This window comes from Zootoca vivipara, chromosome 1, assembly GCF_965207765.1.
Source record: "Zootoca vivipara chromosome 1, rZooViv2.hap1.1, whole genome shotgun sequence".
Taxonomy (NCBI): Eukaryota; Metazoa; Chordata; class Lepidosauria; order Squamata; family Lacertidae; genus Zootoca; species Zootoca vivipara.
In genome coordinates, this window is record NC_142582.1 from 1,426,604 (window position 1) to 1,441,475 (window position 14,872).

Consider the following 14,872-nt stretch of genomic DNA (forward strand, 5'->3'; position numbering starts at 1 on the left):
ACCAATTGCAGTCGTAAACAGTTGGGTTTCCACACCTATCAGCCATTCACCCATTCCCACCACCCTTCTGAGTAATACCCCTCCCCACCCTCTCACTGTATATAAGGGTCTGGTGACTTCTGTTTCAGTGTATCTGAAGAAGTGTGCATGGACACAAAAGCTCATACCTTTGACAAACTTAGTTGGTCTCTAAAGTGCTACTGGAAGAATTTTTTTTATTTTGTTTGCACTTTAAAAACATGGAATGTTAGGAACTGCCTTGTTGAGTGATGTGTCATGTTTCTTGCTATTCTCCATGGCCAGTTTTTAATTTATTTTCATGTTGAGATAAAACTATAGCACCTGTTTGATCAGAGTCCTACTCTAGCCAGCAAGGCATGCCCTGTCCCACGTGTGACTTGAAGGGTGCTTCCAGTGGAGAGGGCCGGCCTGGAGGCTCTGGTGGAGTCCCTGATATTGGTGCATAAGGATCTCCAATAACCATAATTCCATTGCAGCTGGAAAAGACTTGGCCCTTCTAAAGAGCCCCTACCTACTAGGAGTGCAAAAGACTTTGTCAGCTGCAGAGTGTAGCAAGCCTATGACATAGTTACGGTATTCTGTGTCCCTTGCATGGAATGAGTTTAGGGCGGCGATCATCTTTCCATACCTGCCCTGGTGTTCCTGAAAAACCTCCTTGAATTGTACTACTCTCCACAGCCCTCTCCCAGAGCAAATTGCTCCATCAAAGCTGAATTAGAGCTGCCTGGAGCAGAATGGGTGGGATTAAAATCCAATTAATTTTTCTTTGTTAGTAGGCATTACAGTTTAAAAAAAACCCACAAGATTGTGGGGATGAGAGATTGGAAGTTTGGGTCCTAGCTTTGGATTTTGATTCTAATTCATAAATAAAGAGAAATGAGAACAAAACACACCCTGGGTATTATTTTGCCAACTGTTTTATAGTTGTGTGATTAAAAAAAAATCATATATTGAAATGATAAAATATTTGCTATATGTAACAGGATTCTTTCTTTCTAATCCCTCCAGCTTTCTTCCAGTCTTCGTTCAAATGTCAGTAAACCGAACATGTACCACGAAACGAAGCAAGCAGCTGCCGAATATCAAACTGCCAAAGAGTGTTTGTTCAAAGCGTTTTCAAAGGCCGGACTTGGCGCCTGGGTGGAGAAGCCCATAGAACAAGATCAGTTTTCCCTTGTGGTCTGATCCATGGATGCCCTCTGCTTGGAAAAGGGGATAGGATGGAAACCCGACGTCAAAATTTCATCTGGACACCTGAAACAGCAGCTTTTATATTTTTATTGTGGTTTTTTGTTGGGGAGAGGCTGACTTGAGACCATTTTTTTCTTTGGAAAACTGATACAGTAATACAATAACTAGTCTAGAATTAATACAAAATTATTCCATTACCTTCTGAGGAACTATCTTTTGCAGGGGGTGGGGGAACCCACAATGCAATTCAAAGTGATACATCGGGATAATTACTGCATTGTTCCCAGATGCATGATTAATGTAAACCACGTAGGATTTTACACAACACTTTGACTAAGTGGTTTGTTTTTGTGTTCTTTTAGAGCCCAAGGGACAGATTATTTATGTGCTTCTTATAGATTTTTATTTTTTAAATAATTGAGCTCACAAAACCAGACTGGAGTTTGGCTAGCAATTTTCCCTCCTTCCTTGCTCTTTAAAAACCAGCTGCTGGAAACTTTGATTTATGTATTTATTATTGTGTGATATCCAGTTTTTAACATGCCACTTTTTATTCCATTTTTAAAGTATTTGTCTTCAGTTCCCATTTACAAACATTGTGAAGTTAATGTTTTTTCTACCATTGTAGACTGGAAACTAAATATTTGTAAGCTAACGAATTCTTTTTACTTTGATGTATGAAAACCAGCTTAGAAGTAGGCGGATTGTGTTTCACAGGAACTCAATGGAGTACAACAGTAATATTACCAGTGATGTGGCAATTTCAAAATACTCGTTCATTTGTGAGGAAATACGCTGCCTTGCCAAAAACCAATTCACACACGAGCACTACTAAGGGCAAAAGAATTTTTAAACTGTGCACTTCAGAGACCTAACTTATTTTCGGCCAAACTGTTGTGTTCCTGGCTGCCCGGCGAGCGGCTGCTTCTCCTGCTGTGCTTCAGAGCCAGTTGGCACCATGCAGGGTGCATATGTCCGGGTGCTGTAGCCAGTGGCAGAGCTTCATGCTCTGGCACCGGGGTGGGGGGGGTGGAGAGCAGGTGGGGGCGGGGCTGCCGCGCATCCCGGGGCATGGTGCATGTCCTGGAGGCGTGGTGCGCCACCTGTGGGGGCATGTCTCCCAGCGCGGGCGGAGGGGGCAGCCGTGATGGATCCCACCGGGATTGCGCTGCCGGGGGTGGGGTGCTCTCCCCCCACTCCTCTTCCTCTGCCAGTGGCCGTAGCCAGCAAATCTGACTCTCCTGCCCATTGCCAAGGTATCAGAAGGTATTGTCTTTCTGATATTTTGTGATAGGATGCAGCAGGCAAAGTTGCACTTAATGAAATAGGTAGTGGGACTACCGTAATACCTCAGCATTAATTGTAAACATGCAATATTGCTAACATATTATTCCAATAAAAGTAAGGAATTCATAACAGTCATGGTAGAAATTTGGGCTTGATCTCAGTAGTTACATTCCAAGAAAGCATGTATTGTAGGTTTAGCAAATTTAGTAATTATTTCCATATGCTTAAAGCGAAGTAATGGTTACATGTTTTGCTAAATCAGTGCCAGAAATCAAAGTTGTAATACTATATGTATATCACATATATCTTGGCCTCTACATGATGTGTTCATATTGAAGGTATCACATCAGCTCAAAGTATTTTTCAAATATTTGTGTGACTGTATGTAGTAGGTAAACACGGTAGCTAGCTCCTCTCCTCTGGGTATTGTCTGGGTACTGCTATCTACATAGTATTGTGGTGATAGTTACAAAAACTTTTCAAAGTTACTTTGCATGTCCAGAAAGCCCTATGCTGTAATTGGTATTCCTCTTCCTTTAAAAAGAAATAGATATATAATATGTTCACTTAAAATTATTATGAGAAAAAGGCATGATAGCAATAAGTTAATATAGAATTTAATAGAATAAATCAGAATTTTATTGTGAAGGAAAATAATTTATATGGCATTTTAAATTGTTAATAGGCATTTTCTTGCAGTACTGTGGCCTGAATTATATAGGACATAATCAACACATCCACGTGCTTCAAATGGTCACATGAATAGTCCCAATGAAGCATCTTCCAGTTCAGAGGATCAAGGCCAACTTGTAGACAACTGTGAAGAAAAATAAGAGTATGAATAGGCTTGCCAAGTGTTGAATTAAAAAAAATCTGGTACCTAGTCAGGACCTGGGGGCAGAGCTCTCTGCTACATGACGTGGAATCCAGAGTGGGCCTGCTGCTGAGACAGTTTTTTAGGGTGGACCCAAGTCAAGATTAGGGTGGACCCAAGTCAAGAGGTCTGGGGGCAGAGCCAAGATTAAATTAAAAACCAAACCTGCACAGGTAAGGAGGGAAAAATAGCTTTGTCCTTGGTTTTTCCTCAAAAGCAAAAATAAATAAAATTGTCCACACGGTTGCTTTCTTTTGGCTCATTGGCAGCCCTAATTATGAGCTGGCCAAGAGGTTTTTCACTATAGTGGTTTTAGTGAAATTAAAGTGTGAAGATTGCACAGTGTATAGCAAATTTGCTGCATTTTATAGCTTGAGACAGAATGTGTTCCGTGTTTTATCAATAGCAAAGTGGCTTGCTTGGAACATAATAACAAATCACAGGGCAAGCAGAAGTGAGCCTGAGCCTGATGCTCTCTGCCCTCCTCTCTCTTCTCCAGCACAAGAAGGGGATCGCAAGCCTTCACACTTACCTAAACTAACCAGTCTATTGTTGCACCCATCCTGTGAAAATTCTAGTTGGTTCAAACAAGCCAGGTTTCTTGAAACAAGCCAGGATCAGTCGGCGGCTTTTGGTTCTGGCTTGTTAAAAAGTGTGTTTGAATTAACCAGAATTTCCCCATTATGGGCATAACCATAAACTTTGGTTAGTTTAAAACAGAAAGGGAATGCTCCGTCGTATTTGGCGAAGAGAGACGGGAAGAGGTGGTAGCCTATGGGATGGTTTACTCATTTGTGAGTGTGCCAGATTTGCTCCTTTTCCCCTTCACCAACCTGTCTGTGCCTCAAAGCTCTCCACTGTCGTGAGCATTAAGAACGTGATGTGGCTATTTGGAGCCGACAGCTGCATAATTGCTGATTTCACGACCATGCAATTAGTAGCTTTCCTAGAGACAACTCTTCTTTGCCAGGGCGTCTAGTGAATCTTGCTGGGGCAACCTATTTATTTGTGACCGAATAGGCCTGTTCTTATGGCTGCACTGTACAGCCAACAATGTTACCTACCTGTAAAGCAGGGGAAGGGATCCTGGGACCTTAAGACTTTAAGACTCCCAAAACCCATCAGCCCATGCCATGGTGGTGGGAGCTGAAGTCCAGCAACATAGCGAGGTCTGTGGGTTCTTCGCCCCTGCTGTCAAGAAAAGAACTCAGTGGATGTGTGGTGAAAAGTTCCTTATAACTAGAATCTTACATAAACAGCAATCACGAGTCCCATTTATGTGTTTTTATGTTTCTGTGATCAGCAGGGCAGCAACTCTGTGCCATCTCAATGAAAAGGATGCTTTCATATGCTGGGCAAGAGGGGCTGAGTTTCTCTTCCTTTTCTCCTTCAAACAGCCCCTTTCCTCATAGAACAAAAACTGGACTATTGAAATACCTAGCTAATGATGTTGCCACATGGGGGTTTATTTTTGTTTTTTGTTACAATATAACAGTTCTCCAGGCTTTGAGAAATAAATATTTGCCTTCCCTCAAAGGAAGCTCTTAACATTCTAAACTCTTTTCATGTCTTTGCCGTTTAAGCACAAACTCTTGATTGGGAGAAACCGCTAGATTCCTTTCGGGAGATGGGAAAGGGATGTACGAAAGGTATCCAAATGTCTAAATGAAGTAAACTTGCAAATAAAATGAACACAACTATAATTGGAGCCTGCTGTTGCATTTTAAATATAAAGGACCTAAAACACCAACAAATTGGTTTTTTAAGTATTTTAGGTTTTAATGTTTAATACTTCACTGTTTCTGCATGACTTGGGCCTTCAAAATAAGTGAGCTTTCAAACATACTTTCATTCTGCTTTACAATGTAATGGATACCTTGGTCTTCAAAGAAGGCGAAACCTGATGGTTACCAGTACTGTTCCCATAACTAGAACTTTGTTAAAGCAATACATAATAAATCTGCATAAAATTTCTTTTTTTCCCTTTTTTAGAAACTCTTACTACTATTATTATGGTCATTTTTCATACAGAATGGTTATTGACATAAGCACATACAAAATGCAGTAAGAATAAGGAGTGTAACAAATAACAATAGAAAAATGAAATGAGATTAGAGAGGAGGGGAGGGGAAAACCGGGAGGCAACTGAGAGTGCGATGCCACATACAATTGACGTATAAGTATAAGTAAAAGGTAAGTCATAGAATCATAGAGTTGGAAGAGACCACAAGGGCCATCCAGTCCAACCCCCTGCCAAGTCAAATGAATTATTGATAAAGCTCCATAGATTAATGTTGAGCAGGGGATTTAGTGGGCTGTGTGGATGAGTTAACATAGGAGAAAAACTTTAACCAAGTCAAATAAACGTGGTTTATTTTTGATTAACCATTTGTGTATCAGGTGTTCTGACCCACTCTTTTGAGGAGGCTAGTCGGATTTCCAGTGGGAAGCCACTCAGTTCTAGCTGCGGCAAGAAGCATAAACGCAATAGATGTACGCATTAGGATTGGGTCCGGAGGTGTGATAAACCTAATTCCATTTACAGACGCAATATTATACAGAGTTGGCAGTGAATTACCCATACCACTTTCTTGATTTACCTATGGTAGATCAGTTACCAAACTAACCACACAATTATGTATTGCAGGCATGTCCAACAGGTCAATCGCGATATACCGGTAGATCGCGATGAAGTTTCTGGTAGCTGGCGGGTAGATCGTGGGTTCCTTAGTGCTTGCCAGCCTAAAAGAAAAAAGAGCTCTCCCCCTAAAAAAAACCCCTCAACAACTCTTCTCTCCCCCCCCAAAAAAAGCTCAATAGCCATGGGCAATTGCAGGGAGAGCTCCTTCCCTCTTGCTGATATAGAACTCACCAGTATGTGTGTGTGAGTGCATTGCATATAATGGCTGGATTGTTCCTCATGCCAGCAGAGAGATCCCCGGCTCCCTTAAAAAAAACCAAGTCTACTTTCCCACTCCTCTTTACATTCAAATGGATAAGCATGTAATGAATCATTCAAAACTCATAAATTGGAGGTTTTTAACAAGAAGCAACAGCAAGTGAGCCAGGAAGGGGCAGACAGGAGCATGGGCGTAGGCAGGGGGACAGCTGCCCCCCCTAGAAGCAAAAAATTAATGTATTTTACAAACCATAACCAGCACTTTCCCCCTCCAAAAACTGAAGTGGAAAGGGGTTTGCTTTAGCAAGAGCAGCTAAGTCTCCGCTTGCTGGGGGGGGGGGGAGAAATACAGCTGTAACAAAAACACATTAAATAAGTAAAGCAAAGTGGCTACCGGTAGTTAAGCAGTTAAGGCAATGGAGCAGAATACCCTTTCAGGCAAGATTTGATAGCCACCACTTCACCCTATTGTTCTTCAGTGGGAGTTGTTAATGAACATTCAGGGATCACATTAAGAGTTCTATTGGCGATTTAATGAGGGTGCAGAGGATTCAATTTGACTAAGGTGGCTCTGCAAGGCTAAAAGGAAGTGAATAAGAAAAGGGGGGGCTGTACCTTTGATAGAAACAGTGATGTTTATAAAAAAGCAGTGGTGTTCCAGTTTGCCCCTCCTCCTGCATCTGTATACTGTAAATCAGGGGTGGCCACCTCCCAAGAGACTCTGATCTACTCACAAAGTTAAAAACTGGGAGTGATCTACCCCCTTTTGGGGGGTTCAGGTCAAAGCTGTTGAGTTTTTTTTAAGGAAGGGGAGCCCTGTTTTTTTTGGTTTAGGTCAAACTTGTTTAGCTTCTTTTGGGAGGGAGGGAGGCCCATTTTTGTTTAGGGCTTCAGGTCATAGTTCGGCTTTTTTTAGGGAGGAGGAAAATATTGGGCGAGCTTTTTTTAGGGGTGCCAGTGACCTACCAGTGATCTACCACAGACATCCAGTGATCTACTGGTAGATCACAATCTACCTGTTGGACATGCCTGCTGTAAATCAAGCAGAGAGAAAGCTGCTTACAAGGCTCCTGTACAGGCTCTTGCTGCAGAGTTCCAGCATCACAGCGTCACCCAGAGGCACCCACAAATATGAGTTACCCCTCTCTCTATTTATTTATTTCTTCCTTCCTTCCCTCCCTCTTCCATCCTTAATAAAATACTGGGGGGGGCAGATAAGCCCCACATAGAAAGCCCATCAACATGGGGGGGATGACTCTTTCAAATACGGTATTTACCAGTAATTGGGGGGGGGCACCTAGGCCTCTAGGAGTTGGCTGCTATGCCTAGGAGTAGGACAATTCAAGAAAGCAGAATGATGCATATGCTATGGTAATATATCAATAGAATCATAGAATTGTAGTCGGAAGGGACCACAAGGGTCATCTAGTCCAACCCTCTGCAATGCAGGAATTTTTTCCTAAGGTGGGGCTTAAACCCACGACATGGTTGAAATATTATGCTGATATGCAGCAATGCCTCGGAGCCGTCATGGCTGCGGCCGTGCCTTGCCTCGCCCGCCCTGCCACCCCCTCTCGCCTGCCCGACCCTCCCGTCCTCTCCAGCCAAGAAGGGTAGCCGCCAACACTGCCGGCCCTAGAAGCACAAGGTGGCCGCTGCTGCCGCCGCCACAATGTCCTCAGACCCGCTGGCCCTGTAGCCCCGCCCACATTCCCACTTTGTGGCCCCTCCCATGCCTTGGCCCCGCCCCTGAACGACCATGGCTTGCTCCCCCCCTTGTTTTGATCCTGACTACGCCCCTGCTACTGGTGTTAAACAGGGATGCATTTTGGCCTCTTTCTTGTTTAATTTTTATATTAATGACATAGTTAAAGAACTGGAGGGCCTGCAGTTTGCCCCTGCCACAATTCCTGATCAGAAACTCTCTGTTTTAATGTACGCCGACGACCTAGTACTTGTATCTAGAACCCAGTTGGGCCTGAGGCGATTGCTTGCAAAAATAAGCTCATATTGCACGAGGAATGCCTTATCCATAAATTACGATAAAACGCAGGTCATTGTATTTGGGAAGCACCCTAAAAAGCATGTTTGGCACCTGGACAAACACATCATAAACCAAGTAAAGACGTTCAAATACCTGGGACTGGTTTATTCAGAAATGGCATCTTGGAATGCACAGCTGTCCAATATTAAATTGCAAGCCTTTAAATTGGTAAAAGCTATTTTGAAATTTGCTGCTTGCAATGGGGGAAACCTAGTCAATCCAGCTCTATCGGTGTACAAAGCAAAATCAATGGCCCATATTTTATATGGTGCAGAGGTTTGGGGCACTTCAAACGTTTCTGGTCTGGAACCCCCACAGAACTATTTTTTATTATTTAATGTTTCAACTGGTATATTAAAGTGTTTCCATAGCTTTGTGCTGATTAGGTCATGTTTTGATAATGTAAATGTCCTAAGTTTTCTACCAAATTTGTATATATTTTACTGAATTACATTGTATACATTGCAGCAGCCTTTGGCTATAAGCAATAAACTTGATACCTACAGCAACCATTGGAGGGGCCGGCACAGCCAATCCTGGCCCCTCCACCAACCAATTTATTAACCAATGCCTAACTGCAACCTTACAAGTTGTGACGAATTGTAGGCGCAGTAGGCGAAAACCAAGTGGCACCAGCCAATCAGCCAAATGGAAGAATTCCTACCAGGCCCCTGCCCCAAAAGCAGACGACGCCATGGCAGGCATAGCAAGGTCAAATGCAGCAGCTTAAATAAAAATCCAGAGCTGGAGCAAGAAGGCATCTTCAAATATTAAATGAATGCAAGGAGTGAGTTCCCAGGAATTGCAAGCCCCCTGGTGATGAATCAACCATATATTAAATAAATGCAAGGAGTGAAACACCATTTTCAGAACCAAGGTGTCCGTGATTTAAAATCACTTTTGAGTCTAGAGGTCTCCAAAACACCCCCCCCCCAATAAATCACACTTCACACAGAAATGTAAGTTTGAGGTTTTGGGCATAATTTTGGCCACAACTTTATTTAAAATACTTTATTTAAAATATAAAAATGTGAGTGGTTGCTTAGGAAATGAAAGAGCTGATAAAAAATGTAAATCTATGAGTAGACACAGGAAAGATATCCAGAAGAGGAGGAAGCTAATGGGAACAAGGACACAAATGCTAGAAAACACATAAAAGAGGCCTCCATGTCACTCCCTGCAACAGGGAATAGTAAACTATCAGATCCAGGTCCATGCAGATCTCTACACCCACCCACCCACACCCCAATGGTGGGGGGGGGAGCGATCTGCGTGGATCTGGATCTGATGCTATTCCATGTTGCAGGGAGTCACATGTATAATAGTATGTTTTGGAACTTCAGGTGGGCTTGGAGATGCACAGCTTTCCTCTATATCCACGACGCAGGATACGTTTCGAATGTCAAGATCTTGTAGATGGCTTTCCGGTATATCCACGATGCAGGATTCATTTCGAGTGTCAAGATCTTCTGACTGGCTTTCCGGTATATCCACGATGCAGGATTTGTTTCGAGTGTCAATATCTTCTGCCTGGCTTTCCTGTATATCCACTATGCAGGATTTGTTTCGAGTGTCAAGATCTTCTGCCTGGCTTTCCGGTATCTCTACGATGCAGGATTTGTTTCGAGTGTCAAGATCTTCTGCCTGGCTTTCCTGTATATCCACTATGCAGGATTGGTTTCGAGTGTCAAGACCTTCTGCCTGGCTTTCCGGTATCTCTACGATGCAGGATTGGTTTCGAGTGTCAAGATCTTCTGCCTGGCTTTCCGGTATCTCTACGATGCAGGATTTGTTTCGAGTGTCAAGATCTTCTGCCTGGCTTTCCTGTATCTCAACTGTGGAGGATTCCTCTTTAATTACCAGATCCAGCATCGAACCACACTTTGAACAAGTAGCTAGACACTCGCTTTTTACCGAATTTCTTGGGGTAATCACCACTGCAATGTCTATTCGATATGGATCTGTTGTGGTGGTCCTGATGCAAAATCTCTCCATCCCAACCAATGCTGCACTCAGCAGCTGGAAACCCGCAGCGATATAGCCAAGATAAATAGAAGGTCCAATATGCTGCTCGCTGGGAATTGGAGGCAATTCAAAAGTTTCTGGGAAGTCAATTTTCCCATTCTGCAAGACAGAAGACATGTTCCATATCACAGAAATCAGGACAAGGATCCCTGCAGGTATGTTCAGGAATGCTCCAAGCCTAAAAAAGGTTAAGAGGAAATCCTTGTGTTTTCCGGGCTCGAACACATTGCACAAGGCAAATGATATTAATACTAGGGCGGCTGAACTCATAGTGGAAGCTAAGGCCATTAAGTCCCGAGCAATAAAAATTTCCCTTGGGAGGGTTGGATATCGCTCAGTGAGACCTTCACAATGCCAAAAAGAGTTGCCGTCATCAGAAGGGTTTCTCCAAAAACAGACATTCCAGATTCCAATCCAGACGTTTCCAGAGCCATTCTCTCCACGCCACACTCTCCAGTTGACACTGGCTGTGGTTGCAATGCACAGAATGCAGGCCAAAATACTCATCAAGAACCCACAGAACTGGAGGCAAGAAACTACGTTCAGCAATCTCCCCACCAGGGAGCCTTCTCTCACCCGCAGGGCGGGTTTGGAGAATAGAGGACCCAGGGAGACTTTGGCAGACATCCTGGAAACAAAAGAGAAGACAACATACAGTGAGGGAGGGAATAACAAGCATGTCTAGTCATTGAAGGACATCCTCCCTCCTGGCCAGAAAGAAGCAGCAAAAGAAAGAGTTCCCCTGCTCTCTCCCACCCCCTGGTTAGGTATAGACATCTGATCCAGAGAAGCCGACACACATACTTCCTTCCAGCACACTGCTCCTGATTGAATATACTGTTGCATTGTTCCTGTGAAAATGGCCCTAACCACGGCAACCTGTTGTGGATGGGAATCTGCTCATGATTTCACTGTTTTGCTATCTGCTACTGCAGCTATCCTTTCCCACAGAGCAGAAACACACCTGATGGCATAGTGAGGAATGTTTAATCCCTACACTTACGTGAAATGCATTCCTCAGATAGAGTCTAGCGGGCCAGGAATAGAGCAGGTATTTGCTAGGTGCTCCTGAGCCTCAAAAAGCCTCAGCTGCTGGCCACTGGGCTGACGTTCACCTGAGCAGCCGGCCACAGCAGCAACTGCTCTGCAGAATTCTTAGGTCAGTTACAGTCCAGTTAGAATCCTGACAGCAAGACAAATCATAACTCCAGGGTACTGGTCATTTGGAACAGCAGGAAAGAGGGAAATGGGAGGGAACTCGGTTCCCTTCTTTCCGAATGCATAGTGTCTATTCCAGGACACTGTGCAGTTCAAACACGTTCTTCCTGAAGTCAGATTCAGAGCGGTTCCAGGAGTAAAAATGGTGATTGGTGTATCTCAGTACAGATTTGCTTGATGGTCCTGCATGCATTTCATAAAGGATCTCTATTTACAAGAGAGGCTAAAAGCATTAGGCCCTGAACAATCAGAATTTCCTTGGCAACATTATTGAAGACTCCTTACAAACCTATCATTCTTCTTGGCTGTCACAACTTGTTTGGACATTATAGTAAGGGACAAGATCTTAGCTCTTTTCCTTTGCACTGGGACCACATGAAATTTGTGCCATGGGACCCCATCACTCACACCAATACTGGAAACACCATTTTCAGAACCAAGGTGTCCGTGATTTAAAATCGATTTTGCATGTAGAGGTCTCCAAAACACCCCCCAATAAATCACACTTCACACAGAAATTTAAGTTTGAGGGTTTGGGCATAATTTTGGCCACAACTTTATTTCAAATACAAAATGTGAGTGGTTGCTTAGGCATTGGTTACGACTATCTGACATCCGCCCGCCTGCGGAAGTCAGGGCGAGGAATAGAAATTGAGGAGAGAATGGAGATGGGGGTCAGAGACTCTCCTCTCCTCAACTGCTCCCAGGGGCTCTTCCGTGGCCCTAGCCCCTTGTAGGGGGTACGGACGAAAGCATGGCCAGCCCTAGAATTCCTTTAACGGAATTCCCTGCACAGCAGCAGCATTGTAGGGTCAGGCACGGCCAACCATTTCCCCTACAGCAACCGAGACACCTTTAGGATAATTCCCAGAGCTGAGAGTGACCACTTCCCACTTGAATTATCTCTGATATCATTCGTTTCTCCTGCTTTTCCTAAATTATTGGATGAAACGGAATATCTGATACTTGGAAATAAGAGGTGAAAATGGAATGCACAGGGTCCAAGAAAAAACGATTCAGATCCTGGAGTCCCATGAATTTGTTTCATTAAAGGGGGAATTGTTCTTAGAAACAGGAAACGTAATTGGTCTGTATGAGAACATAATTAACAGAATGCGCCCATTGATGACCACAACTAGTATGACAAAAAATAAAAAGTTTAAAAGACATACCTGGTTTGATAAGGAGTGTCAGAATAGTAAAAAAAAGCTTATCTAGGGAACTCAGAAAATTGAAGTTAAAACACGATAAGCACAATCTTGTTATACAAGCTGAGGTAGCCCAATTACGTTATGATTATAAATTACTACTTACAAGCAAGAAACAAATATATTATGAGCAACAGCAAAACAGCCAGAGACAGCCTTAGACAGTGAGACAGCAAAGTCTGAAAATTAATGTCCGGGAAAATGGTGAGGGGCCCAACAGGAAATTGCTGAGGAAGTTTTGAGTCTTTTTATTCTGTTGCAGTTGCAGAGAAAGGAGGGTGGGGGGTTGGGAGTTGCCCCAGGTGTCATCACTGAGGGGTGGTGGTGGCAAAATGACAAAAAGGCGAGTTTGTTTTTAATTGAGGTCAGCAATTTTTTTAGTTGAGTCAAAAAACACATCTGGCATTGGGTGCCACACTGTGGGGGCCACCACTTACCGGGGACCTGCAGCGTGCCTGAGCCACACGTCTCTCCTGGGAGTGACATGGTGGCTTGGGAGCCTGCAGGCTCAGAGCTGTCTGAAATGGCAGAGTGGGCTTGCTTCTGCCCACTGCCTCTCCCTCAGCCACCCTACAGCTGAGGGGGAGGCGGCAGAGAGGCTCCAGGCAGCGCCCCCGCCCCCAAGACGCCTGTGTTGAACCGGGCTATGCCGCTGTTCTGTTGTTTCAATTATGGGTGCCCCTTGAGAGTTAATGTGCTGTGCTTGCTGCTCCACTCGTCCTGTTGGACCAGCCCCCCATGGCACCAGAGACGTAGGGCTTCCCTGGCTAGCGACTCAATGCGGGCAGGAGAGTTTGGCTTCTGGGTTCCTCCCTGTCTCATTTTGGGCTGCTCTCTTTCTCCCCTCTCCCCACCACAACTGCAGGAGGAGGAGCCAAATGAAGGGCCAGGCAGCCCCCCGGAGGAGGAAGGCCCCTCGGAGATATGTCCTGACTTGCTGAGCCCGTATTGGGTAGGTGGTAGCGGCCTGAGCGACGCTTGGCAGAAGGGGAGGGGGCATATCAACCGCAGAATGGAAGCTGTTCTGCTGTTTCAGATACGGTGCCTTGAGTTTTGTTTGGTTGTGTTTTTTAATTGCTTGTCTTTTGCATCTTTTACTCACAGGTTCCCAAAATCACACCAGAGAGCGCCCATAGCTCCATCACAACACTGCCCTCCCTGGACTCATTGTGGGATTCGTTGAATGAGGTACGTAACAGACAGAGCAGGAGGGAAGCCCTGCTGAGCTGCACAAGGGCAACCCTGAGGCAGGGGAGGAAGAAGAGGAGGAGGAAGATGGCCGGCTGTCCAGGCCACCTTCTGGACCAGTTGTGAGCAAGGGGGCAGACAGGCAGGGGATGGCTAAGGGCAGGCTGTGCTTGCTGCCCCACTCGTTCTGATGGACCAGCCCCCCCATGGCACCAAGGCCGTAGGGCTTTCCAGGATAGCAACTCAATGCGGACAGGAGAGTTTGGCTTCTGGGTTCCTCCCTGTCTCATTTTGGGCTGCTCTCTTTCTCCTCTCTCCCCACCACCACTGCAGGAGGACAAGCCAAAGGAAGGGTCAGGCAACCTCCTGGACGAGGGCGGCGAAGGGAAGGAGGAGACTCCAAGACATCATGATGTGCAGAGCCCAGATTGGGTAGGTGGCAGTGGCCTAAGCGATGCCTGGCAGGAGGGGAGGGGGCAAATCAACCGCAGAATGGAAGCTATTCTGTTGTTTCAGTTGGGTGCTTTGAGTTTTAATGTTTGGTTGTGTTTTATAATTGCTTGTCTTTTGCATCTTTTCCTCACAGCTCCTGGAAATGTCTCCCTGGAGCTCCGTCACTTCCCTCCTCTCCCTGGACTCCCAAAATGAGGTACGTAGCAGACAGAGCAGGAGGGAAGCCCTGCTGAGATGCACAAGGTGGCAGCGGCCTAAGGGGCAATTGGCTGAATGGGAACCGCAGCTAACCCCAAAACTCTTTGGCCGAGGATGCTTTACAGGAGCTGTGCCCCCCACCTGGAGACAACACAGAACACCTGGGGCCAAGAGTGAACGAGGTCAGACGAAACCTTAAGATACAATCATTCATGAAATATCAAAAGCTTCCCTAAACAGGGCTGCCTTCAGATGTCTTTTAAAAG

General features: G+C 44.8%; 2 protein-coding genes across 12 annotated transcripts in view; one reads left to right on the top strand and one right to left on the bottom strand.

Moving 5' to 3' along the window:
* The window catches only part of ADARB1 (adenosine deaminase RNA specific B1), a 58,245-nt gene extending 53,169 nt beyond the window's left edge, over positions 1 to 5,076 (top strand). For 7 of the 11 annotated variants that reach the window (XM_060282489.2, XM_060282497.2, XM_060282503.2 and 4 more), the window contains one exon: positions 1,030 to 3,614. In XM_060282489.2, coding sequence (XP_060138472.1) covers positions 1,030 to 1,206 — 177 coding nt within the window. In that variant the 3' untranslated portion in view covers positions 1,207 to 3,614. Of the gene's footprint in view, positions 1 to 1,029 lie in introns of all 11 variants that reach the window. The other 4 variants (XM_035139742.3, XM_088675814.1, XM_088675818.1 and 1 more) reach the window with 2 other exon arrangements.
* A 4,530-nt stretch (positions 5,077 to 9,606) lies between these two features.
* Positions 9,607 to 11,075, bottom strand: LOC148687446 (uncharacterized). The gene has a single exon (XM_088675068.1). The coding sequence runs from the start codon at positions 10,966 to 10,968 to the stop codon at positions 9,607 to 9,609; it is 1,362 nt and encodes a 453-aa protein (XP_088531194.1). The 5' UTR covers positions 10,969 to 11,075.
* Positions 11,076 to 14,872: the final 3,797 nt, after the last annotated feature.

Bases quoted from the DNA above. Each gene is read 5' to 3' on its own strand.
- LOC148687446 (XM_088675068.1), bottom strand. From the start codon at position 10,968: ATGTCTGCCAAAGTCTCCCTGGGTCCTCTATTCTCCAAACCCGCCCTG.